Here is a 19,178-nt window from a genome sequence, read left to right on the forward strand (position 1 = left end):
GGATGCTTGGGGCTGGTGCACTGGGACGACCCAGAGGGATGGAATGGGGAGGGAGGAGGGAGGAGGGTTCAGGATGGGGAACACATGTAAACCTGTGGCGGATTCATTTTGATATAATTTTTTTTTATTTTTTAAAAAAAAAAAACAAAAAAAAAAAAATGAAACTGAGACATAAAGAATACTGAGGAGAAAGAAGTGCCTCTCTTAGGGTTCTCCAGCTTGAAAACTTTATTAACTAGGTTTACATTTCTCTTTAAGAAGGCAGGTTTTCAAAATCTGCAACTTCAAGAATGTGCATGTCCAATGTCTCCTTAGTCTTTGACTTTGGGGAGTGTGGAGAGAATGGTAGGCTCAGGACCACCTTAAGTCTTTGAACTCTTTTCAACAAAGGTACCATGATCATCAACTATCACCAGGACGTTGGTCTTTTAACTTCTCTTTGACCCAGTCCTATCGAAATAGGCAATTCCATGACTTCACTACATGCAACGACCCTCTTGTTTATAGACAATGTGGCTGAAGATATGATCTATACATTTCCCATATCTAAAATGTTCTTAGTTTTGAGATTTCAATTGGGTATCAAAATAATAGGTACAAAAAACATGATCTTTTAGAAATACATGTATATTTAATACAATAGGCATATTTTGAAATGGCAAGAGTAAATACAATTTTGGAAAATTAAACCATGTTGTAATAAGGTTGATATTTAAACTCAATGGGAAATCAAGTTAAAGAGAGTCCCTTCAAAATGCAACCAACAACTCCAAAGTATGGGAAAAGATGTTTTAAGATGTGTGTATAAAGCCATTTAATTCACCAAATCGACCCAATCCCGTTACATGAATGCAAACAAAAATCCCCACTTTGCTGTGTTGTAATGAAGTCTCTTACTTTGCTTTGAGATAATGTTCCTGGTTACTTCTTTCGATGGTCCACACAGTTACTGCACTTGGACTTGACAAGCACAGCTGGTGCCAATTCATGGGGTTAAAAGTCATCTGGCTCACATCTATACCGGGTTGTGACTTCCTGCACAAAATGACACCTGATTCCCAGTTCCTGAGACAAAATTGAGTTTGGTGAAAAATAATTCATTTGAATTTCATGTCTTGAGAACATATATCTAATTATTGGGTTGGCCATAAAGTTCATTCAGGCTTTTCCATAAGAGAGAATGAAAACCTGAATGAATTTTTGGCTATTCCCAAAACTTGAAAACAACTTACATAACTTGAGAATTTATTATTTATTAATCTATTATCTTAATATCAAGATTAAAATAATTATGCTTATAATTATAGTGTACCCTCCTAGGAAAGCAAGACAATTATTTTAAAATATTACTTTGCAATGTGCTACACTAAGGCTGTTTCATGCTCCTTATCAAATTTGGATTTGACCCATTTCTAGATATAAATCTAGAAAGTGGAAAGTACCATCACATGTGCTGAAAAGTGTAAGTGCCTAAATCACTTAGTACTACAGATGAGTACTCCTTTTAAGTTGAGATGCCCTGTATGCACTGATGCCAGCTGATCATTTACTGAGTTTTAAAAATCACAGTAGGCTTCCCAGGTGGCTCAGCACTAAAGAATCTACTTGCCAATGAAGGAGATGCGGGTTCAGTCCCTGGGTGGGGAAGATCCCCTGGAGAAGGAAATGGCAACCCACTCCAGTATTCTTGCCTGGGAAATCCCATGGACAGAGCAGCCTAGCAGGCTACAGTCCACGGGGTCTCAAAGAGTCAGACACGACTTAGGGACTAAACCACTACCACCTGTCCCTGGAAGAGCCCATAGGGTTATGCTCGGTTACATTGTTTGGTTTTTGCCCCTTTAACAACAAACAAAAATCATAATACTAGTACTTTAAAACAGATTAATTCATTTACCCACTTGAGAGAATATCTTGAATGCCTATCATGAGCAAGGTCCTTTGCTAGATAAAATAAACAGAAGAAAAATTCATGTGAGCTGCCCCCTCACAAGGAGCCAGAACTCACTCAGGGTTGTGAATTGCAAACTAGAACTAAATCGTGTGGAGTTCACCCTGTCTCTTGGCTCCCTCCTGCTTCCACCTCCTTCCATCCCCATCACAGAGGTCCCATCCATCACATTAACTAATCTCTTGCTGGTATCACTGATTCCCTGGATTGTTTTTACTTTCTGCCTCAGATGCCTGGGAAAACACATCAACCCTGGATGGATATGGCTGAAAACCTGAGCTGCTGAAACAAAAGAACAAATATTACAGGACTATGTGTGTCGGTGATATTATGAATTCATGTTTACCACCAACGAGGACCCTCAATACAACCTCCAACCCTCCTTTGTTTCTCTGGTTGGTTCTCTTTCCTATTCTCTAAAGTGCTGATTTTTAATATTCTCCATTTTCCTTAAGGCTCTAACTCCTCCAGTTCCTTCTTACTCTCAGTAAATGGGCTTGACTTCGATGAAGAAAACAGAGGTTATCAGCTGACAATTCCTCCAAATTTCTGAGATCGAGTGTGACAACCTGCCAAGTTCTGTATCATTCTTTCCTTATTCTCTTCTGTTACAATGGAAGACATATCCTCCCTTTTGCTTAAGGCCAGTTTTACCACCTGTGTTCTGGACCCTACAGGTCTTGACTTCTTAAGAACTTTAGTTTACCCATTATTCCTTCTCTTTTGCACCTTTGGGCTCTTCCTCTCTCCTGACTCCTCTCTGTCAACCCTGAAGTGCTCATCTGTACCATCTTTTAAAAAAATCCCTCCCCTAATCTCACATTTTAATGTCTCTCTTCCCTTGGAGCCAATCTCCCTGAGTGAGTTGTTTAAACTCACTGCATCGTCTTCCTTACTCCTGTTCTCCCCTCATCACAGGATATCTGCACCCCATTGCCACCATTCCACTGACATAGATATCTGTCTCCCATCTGTCTGTCTCCAAGATCCACTGACATCTACCTTCATCCCAAACCTGGCAGGTTCTTTTCAGTCCTTGTCTAACTTAACTTCTACAGGACTGGACTCCGCTCACCACAACTACCTTCTGGGATGACTCTTGGACTCTCTGTCAACAAAGCTCTTATGTGAAACCCCTAACTGTCAGCCCCATGCTGTTTCTGGGCCCTGGATCACCTGTTCTGCCTAGCTGACTTGGTGGCTGTCTAACTGCATAGGCTTCAACTGACTTCATGGGCCCACTTTGCTTGCACCTCATCTCATGCCTGCTCTACACACCCAGAGCCTCAGGTTGCACTAAGTCTGAAAGTGGAGCGGAGTTAATATCCTGTGCAGGGGACTTTTGATTGATGGGGTAACAGGAGTGGTGGGCAAGTTCCCGTATCTTCCTCTCCCCTTCCCAGCCCCTTGTGTCACGGCCCAGGGACTGTCCATGTTCACAGTATTCCACACGGCCTCTCAAAAGACCACCTGTGGGACAGAGCAGCTAAGTGGTGCCCAGTAAATTAATGTGCGCTGACATTGGCTCTCTTCCTTCCCTCCCTCCCCCTTTCTAGCTTGCCTCCTTCCTGAAACTGTACTCTCTCCTAAAGAAGGGGCATGTGAGTTTCTGCCTCAGGCTCTGCTTTCTTCAGAATTCAGGCTCAGGTGCGTTCTGGAGCCTCCATGCCCCTGTCCGTCCTCGCTCCATGACTGCTCCTTCTGAATGTCCTATGCGGCCCTTTTCCCCTTTCAGCCCCTTTTATTGGTGTTCCTCTAGGTTCTGTTCAAGGTTCTCTTGTAGGTGCTCTATCCACTTTCAGCACTCTGACTACTAATCTAACAACTCCCAAGTGTTAACCTCCTCCTGAGCTCTGGTCCTAGCTATCTAGGATAGAGGCAAACTGCGTCTCTCAAAATCTATTCTCCATTTCTCCTTGCTAGTAACAGAATCCCCTAGTTTTTAACCAGGTACATGGTCACCCACAGTGAGGACCATATTTCCCAGCATGCTTTGTAGCTCCCTGTGGCTTGTGACCAAGCTGGCCAGTGGGCTCTAAGTGGTAGTGATGCATGCAGTTCCCATGCTACGAGTCCAACAAAGGTTTGTGCTCTCCCCATTATGCTTTTCCCTTCCATGTGGCTCCCCAAAATATATGGCTGGTGCCCCACTTTAGACCAGAGATGAGGGTAACACCCTAGGAGTGTGAGAACAACAGAATAGGGGAGACAGATCCCAGACACCGGTAAGCCCCCAGATCAGCCACAGGCTGCTCATACCCAAACTGCTACATGGGAGAAAAAAAACTCCTGTTTTGTTCACGCCATCTCTTTAGGGTGATTTGGGTTTCTGTAGCAGCAACTGAACCTTAATCCTAACTGATATATCAACTGCCAACTAGACATCACCATTTCTTTATCTCAGGCACCCTCAACTCAGCTTGTCCCAACTCATCTTCCCCAATCGCCTCTTCCAACCTCCCTCCACCCAGGCCTTCTATATCTTTCTGAAAAGCATCATCATGTCCCCAGGTTTCCCAAGTCACATCTCTGGGTAAAACCCTCAACTGTCCCTCTCTCTCAGCATCATGCCCAACATTCAGTCAGTCACCAAGCCCAATGGTGCTGTCTCCTAAACACCTCCCAAATATCTCCACTTTCCTGCATCCTATGCTTACTATTCTAGTCCATGCCACGACTATCTCTCATCTGGACCACCAAAGCCTCCTAATTGATGTTCTCTCCTTGATGTGACCAGAAGATCTTTATATGCAGACTGATCATGTCATTTTCACATCCCTGGTAAAAGTCCTTAATAGACTCCCATTGCTTCTATGATAAAGGATGTGCCAACTTGCATGACTTATACTGAGGATGAGTATCCTTTTGCATTAATTATTAATAACATACCCCTTTCATTCTCACAAGTGTCCAGATTTGGACGATAAACTCCACGGTCACATATTTACAAGGCTGATCACACACTGGCCACACACTGTCCCTTTGGTCTTGCCTCTCATGGCTGGTCTCTTGTTTACATTATTACGACCTCTTCATTAAATCTTCAAATTTGCCATATTTTCTGACCTCATGACCTTTGCGCATGCTTTTTCTCTGCTTAGAATCTTCTTCCTTCTCCTCTTCACAAATCTCATTCCTCCTCATCTTTTAAGCATTGTTATGGATGGATTTGTGTCTCCCACAATTCATAGGTTAAGGTCCTCACCCTCAGTATCTCAGAGTGTGACCTTATTTGGAAGGAGGGTCTTTCCTAAATGAAATGAAGTCATTTAGTGTAGCCCAACTCCAATATGATTAGTGACCTTAGAAAGGGGGAAATTAAGAGACAGATATACAGACAAGGAGAACACCATGTGAACACGAGGACAGTTATTCACAATCGGGAACAGATTCTCCGTCACAGCTCAGCAGGAATCAATCCTGCTGACACTTGATCTCAGATTTCTGCCCTCCAGAACTGAGACAATACATTTCTGTGGTTAAACCACTCAGTTTGTGGTACTTTGTTAATGGCAGCCCTAGCGAACTAAAACAATCATTAACAGGTGAGTGAGTAAACAGATTGTGCTATATACCATGGAATACAAAGGAATGAACTATCGAAAGACACAGCAGAGTGGGAGAATTTAAAAATAACTGTGCAGCATGGAAGAAGTCAGATTAAAAAAAATAGTATATAATGTATATGCAGTTCTATAAGACGCAAACTAACTCAGAGTGAGAGAAAATACACCACTGGTTCCCCAGGGGTGAAGGCAGGGAAGCAATGGTGTACATGCATGTGTGCCCAATCACACCGTCACGGCCGACTCGATGAGGCCCCATGGACTGTAGCCCACCAGGCTTCTCTGTCCATGGGATTTCCCAGGCAAGAATATTGGAGTGGGTTGCTGTTTCCTTCTCCAGGGGATCTCTCCAACACAGGGATCAACCTTGAGTCTCTTGCGTCCCCTGCATTGTCAGGTGGGTGCTTTACCCTGGGAAGCCACATGTATGTGTGGCATACCTGGATCTGAAGGAAGGATCTGAAGGAGCACAGGAAAACTTTTGGAGATGATGGATATATTCATCATCCTGGTCATGGTGATGGTTTCATGAATAAGTCAAAAGTCATCAAGTTGTATATATATAGTTTGCTACTGCTGCTGCTAAGTCGCTTCAGTCGTGTCCGACTCTGCGCGACCCCAGAGACGGCAGCCCACCAGGCTTCCCTGTCCCTGGGATTCTCCAGGCAAGAACACTGGAGTGGGTTGCCATTTCCTTCTCCAATGCATGAAAGTGAAAAGTGAAAGTGAAGTCGCTCAGTTGTGTCCAACTCTAGTGACCCCATGGACTGCAGCCTACCAGGCTCCTTCGTCCATGGGATTTTCCAGGCAAGAGTACTGGAGTGGGGTGCCATTGCCTTCTCCAATATATATAGTTTATTATACATCAATTATATCTCAGTAAAGTTGTTTTATTTTTTTTAAGTTACTCTATATAAATTAAATGTTCTCTGAATCTAGAATATTACATTCTCCCATGAGAAATGCTGATGTGTGTGTGTCTGTGTGTGTGTGTGAGAGAGCACTCAGTGATGTCTAACTCTTTGCAACCCCATGGACTGACACCCACCAGGCTCCTTGGAACCTTTCCATGGAACTTTCCAGGCAAGAATACTGGAGTGGGTTGCCATTTACTTCTCCAGGGGATCTTCCCTACCCAGGGACTGAATCCAAGTTTCTTGCTTCTCCTGCATTGGCAGGTGGCTTCTTTAACAGCTGAGTCACCACAGAAGCCCCGAGAAAAGCTGGTATGTAAGGGGTATTCTCAATCATCGTTGGAACATTTCATATTTCACCTTAATAAGACAAATTTCCCCCAGAAGGAGTCTATGTTATGGATAGAACAGTGAGTGCATCTTTGAAGGTGGCCACATGAAGTGACCCAGTAAAGACCAGACATGAGTCTTATTAACAAGTATTTTCTTTACAGCTGGAAAATGGGGTATGATGTTCTACTCTCTGTACATATAATTGTTCTAATGTCCCTAAAAATAATTACTTCAAACTGAGCTCTAATATAGAGACATCTTAATTTCAACATTAGTGGAAAATATAAAATAATTCAAAGGTATCATATGATTTAAGAAAAGATAAAACTTTATGTAATTATCCATGTATTCTTTACCTGACAAAGGAATATTATAACACATTAATAAGAAGAGAAAGACAGTAGTTAATCTGTTAGCTTTTGCCCTGCCAATTTGCTGCCTGAAAGTGGTGATTAAGCCAATGATTAGGACTTTTATTTTTTTCACTTTTCCTTGTTCCAGATTTTTCATGTAGATGTCCTTTGATACAATCTAGAAGGATACGATTAAAATGTGACCCAATGAAAAGAATTCTGCAGGAGGCTGCAACTTACCAGAGGGCCAGTTCAAATTCTGGAAGGGAGGAGTAACTAGCCAGGTAGGTGCCACAGTAACTGAAGGAAAGTAAAGTGTAGTCTAGGAGAACGTTACCTATAATATAAAAACCCATTATAAGGATGTAATCATATTCAGATTAACTATAGTCTTATACTTTAATTTCCCTTATTTAATAATTTTTACATAATTCAAAAGCTTTGGCCCTTAGAATAAGAGATGTCTTGACTGACATCTAACACTATTAATAGAAAGTTATGAGCAAAGTTAAGATCCATTTTTAAAAGATTTTAGAGTGAATTAAGCCATGAGGTCACTGTCTTGTGACTTCAGCGCAAAACTGAGTACACTGCACCATGCACGTCCCCATGTGACTGGAAATGGCCCAAGAATAAATACACGAAACATGGTAATTAGAAAAGTTATTCATTCAAAGAACTTGAAAAACCTTGAAGAGCTGCAATAATTCTAGTTTGCTTCCATGTCTTTGCCCTGTAGGTCATATCTGGCCCTTAGCTTAATATCTTTCCGTCGTTAGAACAACTAAAAAAGTTCTTTTCTCATTTGTACCTGCAGCTGAAGAAATGAAACATGACTTTAAAAGTCTTAGCAACATGTTTAAAATGTGCACAGTGAGGATGCTAATACAGGGAAGTATGTGCTTCTGCCTTCCTTATATGTGGGGCTCTGGTCTCCCCTCCTTTAGCTGCTGCTCCTCAGTGTGGCCCCACAGATGCAAGCTTTGCCTTCTATGTTTGTCTTCTTCACATTCATGTCTTTGTATCACTTTTTAACTCTACCTTCAACAACAATAACAAAAATGTTATCAATTTAACACTCTGCTTAGCAATTATAAGCTTTTAAAAAATTGTGACCTTGATACTCAGAAAAACTTCATCTCAGTTTAAGAAACTCTTTTAAATGAATGTTGAAAAATAAATAAAATGAATATTGAGACGGAAGACTTAATGCTTTGGGACATTGCTAGTCTTGTGGTTTTGACAAGTTCTTTTTCCACTGCTCTATCAGAATATCTGAAAATACTTGGTCATATTTGTTCAAATATTTCCCTCAGTTTGTTATCTGCTTTTTAATTTTTATGGTATTTTAGATGTTCACAAGTTTTAAATTTGTATGTAATCAAAAATATGTTTAAGTTGCATTCTTTATGTGAAAAGTTCTTCTCCATCCTCAAATTATTTCAATTTTCCACCACATATTTTCTACTTTTCGATGGGTTTGTTGTTTATCATGAGCTCTTATTTTTGTTTGATATAAGTTCTGGTGCACAGTATATAACAACGAGTACGTAACTTGATACTTTTGTTCTAATAAGTTTTTTTAACACCATCATTGAATAATCCAGATCATCTATTGTGTGTGTGTGTGTGTACATGTCTGGGAGCATCTTCATCATATACTTAGCTTTATAGATCCTAGAGCCTGGCCCCAGCCTTCAACTCTTCCACTGATGGAGTGATTCCTACACCAATGCCACAATCTACCTGTCTACAGCACCATTATGCTAAGAGGGCCCTTGGCCTTGGCATCAGGGTCTTTCAAATTATTCTCATTCTCTACTTTTTGTTCTGGAAGAACATTTATTTAAGTACTCCTGGCTCTCCAAAACATGATAAACCTATGATTTACATTCTATGAAGAATATGAGAAATATAGTTATAATAACTATAATTTCATGCAGAAATATGCCTCTTTATGTTTAAATAAACATAACCAACCAGTCTATTCTGAAGGAGATCAGCCCTGGGATTTCTTTGGAAGGAATGATGCTAAAGCTGAAACTCCAGTACTTTGGCCACCTCATGCGAAGAGTTGACTCATTGGAAAAGACTCTGATGCTGGGAGGGATTGGGGGCAGGAGGAGAAGGGGAAGACAGAGGATGAGATGGCTGGATGGCATCACTGACTCGATGGACGTGAGTCTCAGTGAACTCCGGGAGTTGGTGATGGACAGGGAGGCCTGGCGTGCTGCGATTCATGGAGTCGCAAAGAGTTGGACACGACTGAGCGACTGATCTGATCTGATCTAATCTGATGTTTAAATATTTTATATCAGTGACTTTTATGTTTTTCTTCATTGAGGTCAGTCACATTTCTTCCTTGAAGCATTCCTAAGTGTCTAAATCTTCCAATTGCATGGATATTTATTTTGATATCAGCATCTTACTGGCATTATTTTATTAGTCTTAGTATACTATTATCTATTAACTCCTTTTCCATAATTTTTCAGTTTCATATTTTGTTGCATTGGCTGGAAACTCCAAGTTGGTTTTAATATTAGTGGTAACAACAGGTATCCTCAGTGACTTAGTCCTAACTTAACTGTAAATGCTTTTAGCGTTTCATTATTTAACATGAATGCTGGCTATTGGTTTGAATTAACTTTCATTGCTTGAACAGGGCAACAGACAAATAATAAAGCTTGGGGAAATTTTAAAGAAGAAGAGTAGTTACATTCATGTACTGGCATACTTTGGAGATTCTGGGTTTGGCTTCAGACCAGTGCAATAAAGCAAATATTGCATAAAGAAAGTCACAAGATTTTTTTGGTTTCCTAGTACATATAAAAGTTATATTTAAACTATATTGTAGTCTAGTAAGTGTGCAATAGAATTATGTTTTTAAAATGTACGTTTCTTAATTTTAAAATATTTTATTACCAAAAGATAGGGCTTCCCTGATAGCTCAGCTGGTAAAGAGTCTACCTGCAATTCAGGAGACTCTGGTTTGATTCCTAGGTCAGGAAGATCTGCTGGAGAAGGTATAGGTTACCCACTCCAGTATTATTGGACTTTTCTGGTGACTCAGACTGTAAAGAATCTGCCTGCAATGCGGGAGACCTGGGTTAAATCCCTGGGTTGGGAAGATCCCCTGGAAAAGAGATTACCAAAAGATGCTAAGCATCATTTGAGCCTTTAGTAAATAACAATCTCTTTGCTGGTGGAGGCACTTGCCTCGATGTTGGTGGCTGCTGACTGACTGGGGAAGTGATTGCTGAAGGCTGGGTGGCCGTGGCAATTAGAGTAAGACAACAATGAAGTCTGCCACGTCAAAGTCTCTTCCTTTCATGAACGAGATCTCTGTAGCATACAATGCTGTTTGATAGCATTTGACCCAGTGTAGAACTCCTTTCAAAACTGAAGTCAGTCTTCTCAAACTCTACCATCACTTTATCAACCAAGTTTATGTAATATTCTAAGCCCTTTCTTGTCATTTCAACAACCTCATAGCATTGTCACCAGAAATAGATTCCAACTCAATAAACTACTTTCTTAGCTCATCCATGAAAAGAAACTCCTCATCTGTTTAAGTTTTACAATGAGAGTGCAGCAATTCAGTCACGTCTTCAGGCTCCACTTCTCATTCTAGTTCTCCTGCTATTTCCACCACATCTGCAATGACTTCCTACACTAAAGTCTTGCACCGCTCAGTCATCCATCAGGGTGGGAATCCACTCCTTTCAAACTCCTATTAGTATTGATATTTTGACCTCTTTCAATGAATTACAAATGTTCTTAACTGCATCTAGAATGGTGAATATTTTTTAGAGGTTTTCAATCTATTAATACTTTGCCCAGACCTACTAAAGGAGTCACTCCCTATGGCACCTACAGTCTTAAAAAATATATTTCTTGAACAATAGGACTTGACAGGAGAAGTTACTCCTTGATCCACAGGCTGCAGAAGGGATGTTGTGTTATCAGGCATGAAACAACACTAATCTCATTGTACATCTTCATCAGAACCCTTGGGTGACCAGCTGCACTGTCAACAAGCAGTAATATTTTGAAAGGAATTTCTTTTCTGAGCAGTAGGTCTCAATAATGAAATATTAAATTATTAAACATTAAATATTTTACTGAATATTAAAATATTTAGTAAAACATGCTGTAAATAGATATGCTCTCATCCAGGATGTGTAGAGTAGAGATAACAGGATTTGTAGAGTACAAACAGTACTACACAGAGTAGATTTACCATAACTTTTAAGAGCTCTAGATTTTCAAAATGGTAAATGAGAATTGGCTTCAACTTCAAGTCACAAGCTGCATTTAACCCTAATAAGAGTCAGCCTGCCTTTCAAGTTTTGAAACCAGGTACTGACTTTTTCCTCTATTTCTTTGCATTGATCACTGAGGAAGGCTTTCTTATCTCTCCTTGCTATTCTTTGGAACTCTGCATTCAAATGGGTATATCTTCCCTTTTCTCCTTTGCTTTTCACTTCCCGTCTCTTCACAGCTATTTGTAAGGCCTCCTCAGACAGCCATTTTGCTTTTTTGCATTTCTTTTTCTTGGGGATGGTCTTGATTCCTGTCTCCTGTACAATGTCATGAACTTCCATCCATAGTTCATCAGGCACTCTGTCTATCAGATCTAGGCCCTTAAATCTATTTCTCACTTCCACTGTATAGTCATAAGGGATTTGATTTAAGTCATACCTGAATGGTCCAGTGGTTTTCTCCACTTTCTTCAATTTCAGTCTGAATTGGCAATAACGAGTTCATGATCTGAGACACAGTCAGCTCCCGATCTTGTTTTTGCTGACTGTATAGAGCTTCTCCATCTTTGGCTGTAAAGAATATAATCAATCTGATTTTGGTGTCGACCATCTGGTGATGTCCATGTGTAGAGTCTTCTCTTGTGTTGTTGAAAGAGGGTGTTTGTTATGACCAGTGCGTTCTCTTGGCAGAAATCGATTAGCCTTTGCCCTGCTTCATTCTGTATTCCAAGGCCAAATTTGCCTGTTACTCCAGGTGTTTGACTTCCTACTTTTGCATTCCAGTCCCCTATAATGAAAAGGACATCTTTTTTGGGTGTTAGTTCTAAAATGTCTTGTAGGTCTTCATAGAACCATTCAACTTCAGCTTCTTCAGCATTACTGGTTGGGGCATAGACTTGGATTACTGTGATATTGAATGGTTTGCCTTGGAAACCAACGGAGATCATTCTGTCATTTTTGAGATTGCATCCAAGTACTGCATTTCAGACTCTTTTGTTGACTATGATGGTTACTCCATTTCTTCTAAGGGATTCCTGCCCACAGTAGTAGATATAATGGTCATCTGAGTTAAATTCACCCATTCCAGTCCATTTTAGCTCGCTGATTTCTAGAATGTTGATGTTCTCTCTTGCCATCTCCTGTTTGACTACTTCCAATTTGCCTTGATTCATGGACTTAACATTCCAGGTTTCTATGCAATATTGCTGTTTATAGCATCAAACCTTGCTTCTATCACCAGTCCCATCCACAACTGGGTGTTGTTTTTGCTTTGGCTCCATCCCTTCATTCTCTCTGGAGTTATTTCTCCACTGATCTCCAATAGCATATTGGGTACCTACCGACCTGGGGAGTTCATCTTTCAGTGTCCTATCTTTTTGCCTTTTCATACTATTCATGGGGTTCTCAAGGCAAGAATACTGAACTGGTTTGCCATTCCCTTCTCCAGTGGACCACATTGTGTCAGGACAGAAATGGTAGGGACCTAATTGAAGCAGAAGATACTAAGAAGAGGTGGCAAGGATACACAGGAGAACTGTACAAAAAAGATCTTCATGACCCAGATAATCATGATGTTGTGATCACTCACCTAGAGCCAGACATCCTGGAATGTGAAGTCAAGTAGGCCTTAAGAGGCATCACTACAAACAAAGCTAGTGGAGGTGAAGGAATTCCAGTTGAGCTATTTCAAATCCTGAAAGATGATGCTGTTAAAGTGCTGCACTCAATATGCCAGCAAATTTGGAAAACTCAGCAGTGGCCACAGGACTGGAAAAGGTCAGTTTTCATTCCAATCCCAAAGAAAAGCAATGCCAAGGAATGCTCAAACTACCGCACAATTGCACTCATCAACTGGTGGGCTGCCATCTATGGGGTCGCACAGAGTCAGACACGACTGAAGCAACTTAGCAGCAGCAGCACATGCTAATAAAGTAATGCTTAAAATTCTCCAAGCCAGGCTTCAGCAACACATGAACCGTGAACTTCCAGATGTTCAAGCTGGTTTTAGAAAAGGCAGAGGAACCAGAGATCAAATTGCCAACATCTGCTGGATCATTGAAAAAGCAAGAGAGTTCCAGAAAAACATCTATTTCTGCTTTATTGACTATGCCAAAGCCTTTGACTGTGTGAACCACAATAAACTGGAAAATTCTGAAGGAGAAGGTAATATCAGACCACCTGACCTGCCTCTTGAGAAACCTGTTTGCTGGTCAGGAAGCAACAGTTAGAACTGGACATGGAACAACAGACTGGTTCCAAATAGGAAAAGGAGTATGTCAAGGCTGTATATTGTCACCTTGCTTATTTAACTTATATGCAGAGTACATCATGAGAAACGCTGGGTTGGAGGAAGCACAGCTGGAATCAAGATTGCTGGGAGAAATATCAATAACCTCAGATATGCAGATGACACCACCCTTATGGCAGAAAGTGAAGAGGAACTAAAAAGCCTCTTGATGAAAGTGAAAGAGGAGAGTGAAAAAGTTGGCTTAAAGCTCAATATTCAGAAAACAAAGATCATAGCATCTGGTCCCATCACTTCATGGCAAATAGATGGGGAAAGAGTGGAAACAGTGTCAGACTTTATTTTTCTGGGCTCCAAAATCACTGCAGATGGTTATTGCAGCCATGAAATTAAAAGACACTTACTTCTTGGAAGGAAAGTTATGACCAACCTAGACAACATATTAAAAAGCAGAGACATTACTTTGTCCACAAAGGTCCATCTAGTCAAGGCTATGGTTTTTCCAGTAGTCATATATGGATGTGAGAGTTGGACTATAAAGAAAGATGAGCACTGAAGAATTGATGCTTTTGAACTGTGGTGTTGGAGAAGAGTCTTGAGAGTCCCTTGGACTGCAAGGAAATCCAAACAGTCCATCCTAAAGGAGGTCAGTCCTGGGTGTTCATTGGTAGGACTGATGCTGAAGCTGAAACTCCAATACTTTGGTCACCTGATGTGAAGAGCTGACTCATTGGAAAAGACCCTGATGCTGGGAAAGATTGAGGGCAGGAGGAGAAGGGGACGACAGAGGGTGAGATGGTAGGATGGCACCACCGATTCAATGGACATGGGTTTGGGTGACTCCAGGAGTTGGTGATGGACAGGGAGGCCTGGCATGCTGCAGTTCATGGGGTTGCAAAGAGTCGGACATGACAGCAACTGAACTGAACTGAACTGACCTCTTCTCTCTGTATTAAAGTCCTAGAAAGCATCTTCTTGCAGTACAAAGCTGATTCATCTAAATACACTGAAGATCTGTTCCATAGTCTAGCCACCTTTATTAGCAAGATCTTTCGGATGACTTCCTACAGCTTCAATATCAGCACTTGTTGCTTCACCTTACACTTCTATATTATGGAGATGGCTTCTTTCTTTAAACCTCATGAACCAAAGACTGATAGCTTTGAATTTTTCTTTTGCAGCTTCCTCAGCTCTCTCAGTCTTCATAGAACTGAAGCGTTAGGGCCTGGCTTTTGAATAGGTTTTGGCTTAAGGGAATTTAAGGCTATTTGATTATACAGATCATTAAAACTTTCTCCATATCAGCAATGATGCTATTTTGCTTTCTTATATCTGTGTTCACTGGAGCAGCACTTTGAATTTCCTTTAAGAACTTTTCCTTTGCATTCATGACTTAGTTAACTATTTGGTGCCAGAGGCCTAGCTTTTGACCCCTCTTGGCTTTTGACATGTCTTCTTCACTGAGCTTAATTATTTCTAGCTTTTGATTTAAAGGGAGAGGTGTGTGACTCTTCCTTTCACTTGAACACTTAGAGGCCTTTGTAGGGTTATTGTGCTACATGCTCAGTCATTTCAGTCGCGTTTGACTCTTTGAGACACTATGAACTGTAGCCTGCCAGACTCCTCTGTCCATGGGATTCTCCAGGCAAGAATACTGGAGTGGGTTGCCGTTTCCTCTCCCAGGGGATCTTTGCTACCCAGGGATCGACCCGCATCTCCAGTGCCTCCTGCATTGCAAACAGATTCTTTACCACCAAGCTACCAGGGAAGTTATTAATGGCCTAACTTCAATATTGTAGGGTTATTAATGGGCTTAATTTCAATATTGCTGTGTCTCAAGAAATAGAGAGGCTTGAAGAGGGAGAGAGAGACAGGGGAATGGTTGTTTAGTGGAACAGTCAGCACAGAACAAAAGATTTAGAGATTAAGTCTGCCATCTTATATGGGTGTAGTTTGTGGCACCCCAAAACAAATACAACAGTAACTGTATTCTATTGAATAGGGCACTGATCACTATAACAAATATAATAATGAGAAAGCTTGAAAAATTGTAATAACTACTAAAATGTGACACAGAGACACGAAGTGAGCAAATACTAATTGTTAAAATGGTGCCAGTAGACTGGCTCAATGCAGGGCTGCAATGAACCTTCAATCTTTAAAAAATACAGTATCTATAAAGCACAATAAAGCAAAGCATAATAGAACAAGATATGACTGTAGATAGTTCCCAGTGCATGAGTCAGGGTTATGTTTTAAATGTTGTTTTACTTTGTTGAAAACACAGATTTCCCACAAATAAAATATTAAATGATGAATTTCTTGGCATTATCCAAACACTTCTTTCACCAAAAGTTACTGAATTAAGATGCTACAGCCTCAAGCCTTCCTGAGCTTTCTGCCCAAGATATGTTACATGAGGGAATGGTTACACTGGGGCTTCAGTAGATGTGCAGTAGGCCAGTCTGGGACAGTTGTGTCTATGAATGAGTTAATAATAACTTAAATGGTACGAAACATTGATTGACATTGTATATATGGCATACGGAGAAAGAAGAGGCAACCCACTCCAGTATTCTTGCCTGGGAAACTGCATGGACAGAGGAGCCCAGTGTACTGTCCATGGGGTTGCAGGAGTCAGACATGACTAAACAACATTATATATACACATATTTTCATATACATTATATATTATACAATTATATATGTTATATATAATTTAATTTGTTAACAGTAGATACTATTATCTTCATTTTGTGCATAAGGAAATTGAGGCTCAGAGACTTATCCTTTAGAAGTTATATGATATCCATTCAGTTATATTTTCAATAAATCATAAGGAAAGAAAATATTGTTCTGAAAAAGGTTTACAAACAGCATTTACTGTTCTAATAGAGTATTCTAATCCAGCACCTTTCAAGTTTAATGTACATATGAATCACCTAGGGAATCTGGTTAAAATGTAGATTACAATTCAGTAGGTATGGGATGAGAGCAGAGTTTCTGCATTTACAACAAGCATCCGAGGTGATGCAATGTTGATTGTAAGAACACATATTGAGTAGCAAGGCTCTAGCCTACTTAATTAAATTCTCAGTGATCACCCTGTTTCCTTCCTTATAAATGTGTATTCAAAAAAAACCAAAACAAAAACCACCAAAACTGAAAAAACCTTTCAAAAAAAAAAGAAAACCTTCATGTATAAGAGCTAGATCTGGTCACTCTTAAAACAAAATCTTTCCATCATGTCAGAGGAAGGGTCTTGTAAGATACCTTTTAATTTGGTCCTTCTGGTTAATCCAGGAAAGTTGTATATGTATATGAGTGGTCTTAGCCGTCGATCAGAAAAAGCCACAACTTCATAAGGAATGTTAGTTGCCACGACACCCACAATTCCATTCATACACTGGAGTACAGTTCTTTTCCTGGTTTCAATATTGATAAATATTACAAAATTCCCAGAAGGGTAGCAAATGGTGCTGTCGTTGACAAAATGAACATTCTGCTTGGGGAATCCTTGCACCCATCTTTGGGGAAAAAAAAAAATAGGTCACATCAGTAGAATAGAATACATTTCAAATACTTTTTCTTTCTTTCTCTTTTAAACAAAGCAAACAATAGATCATGAACATTTTTGAAACTCATCTATTCTCTTTTCACCCCCTTTCTGCCCCAAACCATCTCTCAGATAAAAGAACACACAAGATTGCTGTGAGACCAGTTCCAGTTCAGGCAATAAAGAAACTTAAGTGAAGACCTAAAGTTCCACAGGTCTTGAGAATCTTCTTCAGAGAGTTTTCTAGTGAAGCACAACCTCTGTTCAAACCTCAAAGAAAATCTTCCTTCTGAGAAAATCTCAGAAGGATTTCTGAGGTCTTGTATGCATGGAAAAGAAAAAGTAAAAACAAGAGAGAGCAAAAAGAGCTTGATCCTAATAGAAAACAGGTGCATCCTCGGCCTTACCTTTAAAACTAGTTTTGATTTTAAAAATAAATGTTTAAAAAAGCTTTAAATAAGATAGCCTGGATCCACCTGAAACTATCACAAGGTTGTTGATCAGCTATATTTCAATATAAAATGAAAAGTTAAAAAAGAGAGAGAGAGAGCCTGCTTAGTGGTTCTGAGCCAAATAGGAAAATTGCTTCTTTACTAAGATGGAGTATGTGCAGCTATATTTTAGATCTAAAACTAGAGATAAATGCATAAAGTAAAAGAAGTAAGTAGACATGAATGAAAAGGTTAGAACACAAAAGTAATATACTTTTAAATAAGGAGTGTGTGGTGAAGTGTTAAGCTAGAGGAAGAAGACAAAGATGAGAGTCTGACATGAGGGGAGAGTCTACCTCTATTTAAATGTTAAAGATAAGCTTAAAGATGATGGAGAGGACCAGAGGAGGACACTGGTTCGGACAGAAACTTCAAGGGAATAGGGAGTACAGACAGGACCGGGGAAGGATGCTGTGTGGAACACAGTGCAAGTAACACTCTAGAATGTGGAAGGAAAGCAATACCAATTTACACCTGCGCAGCGTTTTATGTTTTTCAAAGGCCACTACAAGTGCAAACAAATCCAGAGTCGGTGGATAGGAGAGAGAAGGAAGGGACCGATGGCCCTAAGTACGGAGAAAATCACCAAAGACCATTAGGATGGAAAGAGGGCTGTCACCGGGATGGGTGTGGGCGGTGGGGAACATACATGAAAGGAAAAGATTATTGAAGGTAATAGCCAGAAAGAGGAGGCAGAAACGAAGAGTGTAGGAGAGCAGTACTGGGTAAGACAGCGGCGGGGTCGGGGGTGGGGGGTGAGTCTGGGGGAGGGGCAGGGAGGAGTAGAAAGAGATGAAACTGTTGTCATTGAATAAGGAAATGAGGGGAGCGAAGTCACAGAGAAAGGAAGTCTGAAGGAAGGCGTTGGTGGCTGAAGAAGAGGTCGAATTTGTGGGACGGCAGGTCTACAGGACAAGAGGAAGCAAAGGGTAAGGAGAGGTTGTAGTTCTGAGGGAAGAATTTCCGCGAGAGGAGTCAGTCGCAGGGACGCCGCACCTCACGGACAGAGACGCGCCAAGGGCGACGTTGTGGACGTCATCTCGCTCCCGGCCTTGCGCCATGGCCCAGATATTTCTCAGCCGGCCGGGGGCAGCCAACACCTGGCCCAGGCCAGGGTCTGCAACGGTTACCCTAAGGTCCCTGGCTGCCGGGCTGGCAGAGCCGCCACTGTTTACACCGTATCCGGGATACCGTAACTCCTGCGCCCATTGGTTCTGCCCTTTCAGCTTCTCTCTCTTGGGCCAAGTGGATTGGTGAAAGCGCTGAGCTGTCTCAACCAATGGGAGAGAGGAGGGCGAAACAAGGGGCTGGCCCCAGGGTGGGTGCTGGAGTGATCCAGCGTCGGACAAGTAATTACACAAATAATAAATAGCAATAGCAGGCTTTAATACTGAGTGCTGACCGTGCCAGATGTTATTCCAAGGGAGGTTCAAATATTATTTCATTTAATATTCAAATCCTCTATCAGACTTATTTTGTAGAAAAGGAAAGCAGAGTAAGAGAAGTA

General features: G+C 40.8%; 1 protein-coding gene across 3 annotated transcripts in view; it reads right to left on the reverse strand.

Annotated features, from left to right (window-relative positions):
- The window catches only part of CFAP43 (cilia and flagella associated protein 43), a 114,558-nt gene extending 95,651 nt beyond the window's left edge, over positions 1-18,907 (reverse strand). For all 3 annotated transcript variants that reach the window (XM_025273791.2, XM_025273785.2, XM_025273786.2), the window contains exons 1-4: positions 18,668-18,907; positions 16,898-17,151; positions 7,358-7,454; positions 898-1,065 (exon numbers count right to left, since the gene is read on the reverse strand). In XM_025273791.2, coding sequence (XP_025129576.2) covers positions 898-1,065; positions 7,358-7,454; positions 16,898-17,151; positions 18,668-18,732 — 584 coding nt within the window. In that variant the 5' untranslated portion in view covers positions 18,733-18,907. The remainder of the gene's footprint in view (positions 1-897; positions 1,066-7,357; positions 7,455-16,897; positions 17,152-18,667) is intronic.
- Between the last annotated feature and the right edge of the window lie 271 nt (positions 18,908-19,178).

Source organism: Bubalus bubalis, chromosome 23 (assembly GCF_019923935.1).
Source record: "Bubalus bubalis isolate 160015118507 breed Murrah chromosome 23, NDDB_SH_1, whole genome shotgun sequence".
NCBI classification, from domain to species: domain Eukaryota; kingdom Metazoa; phylum Chordata; class Mammalia; order Artiodactyla; family Bovidae; genus Bubalus; species Bubalus bubalis.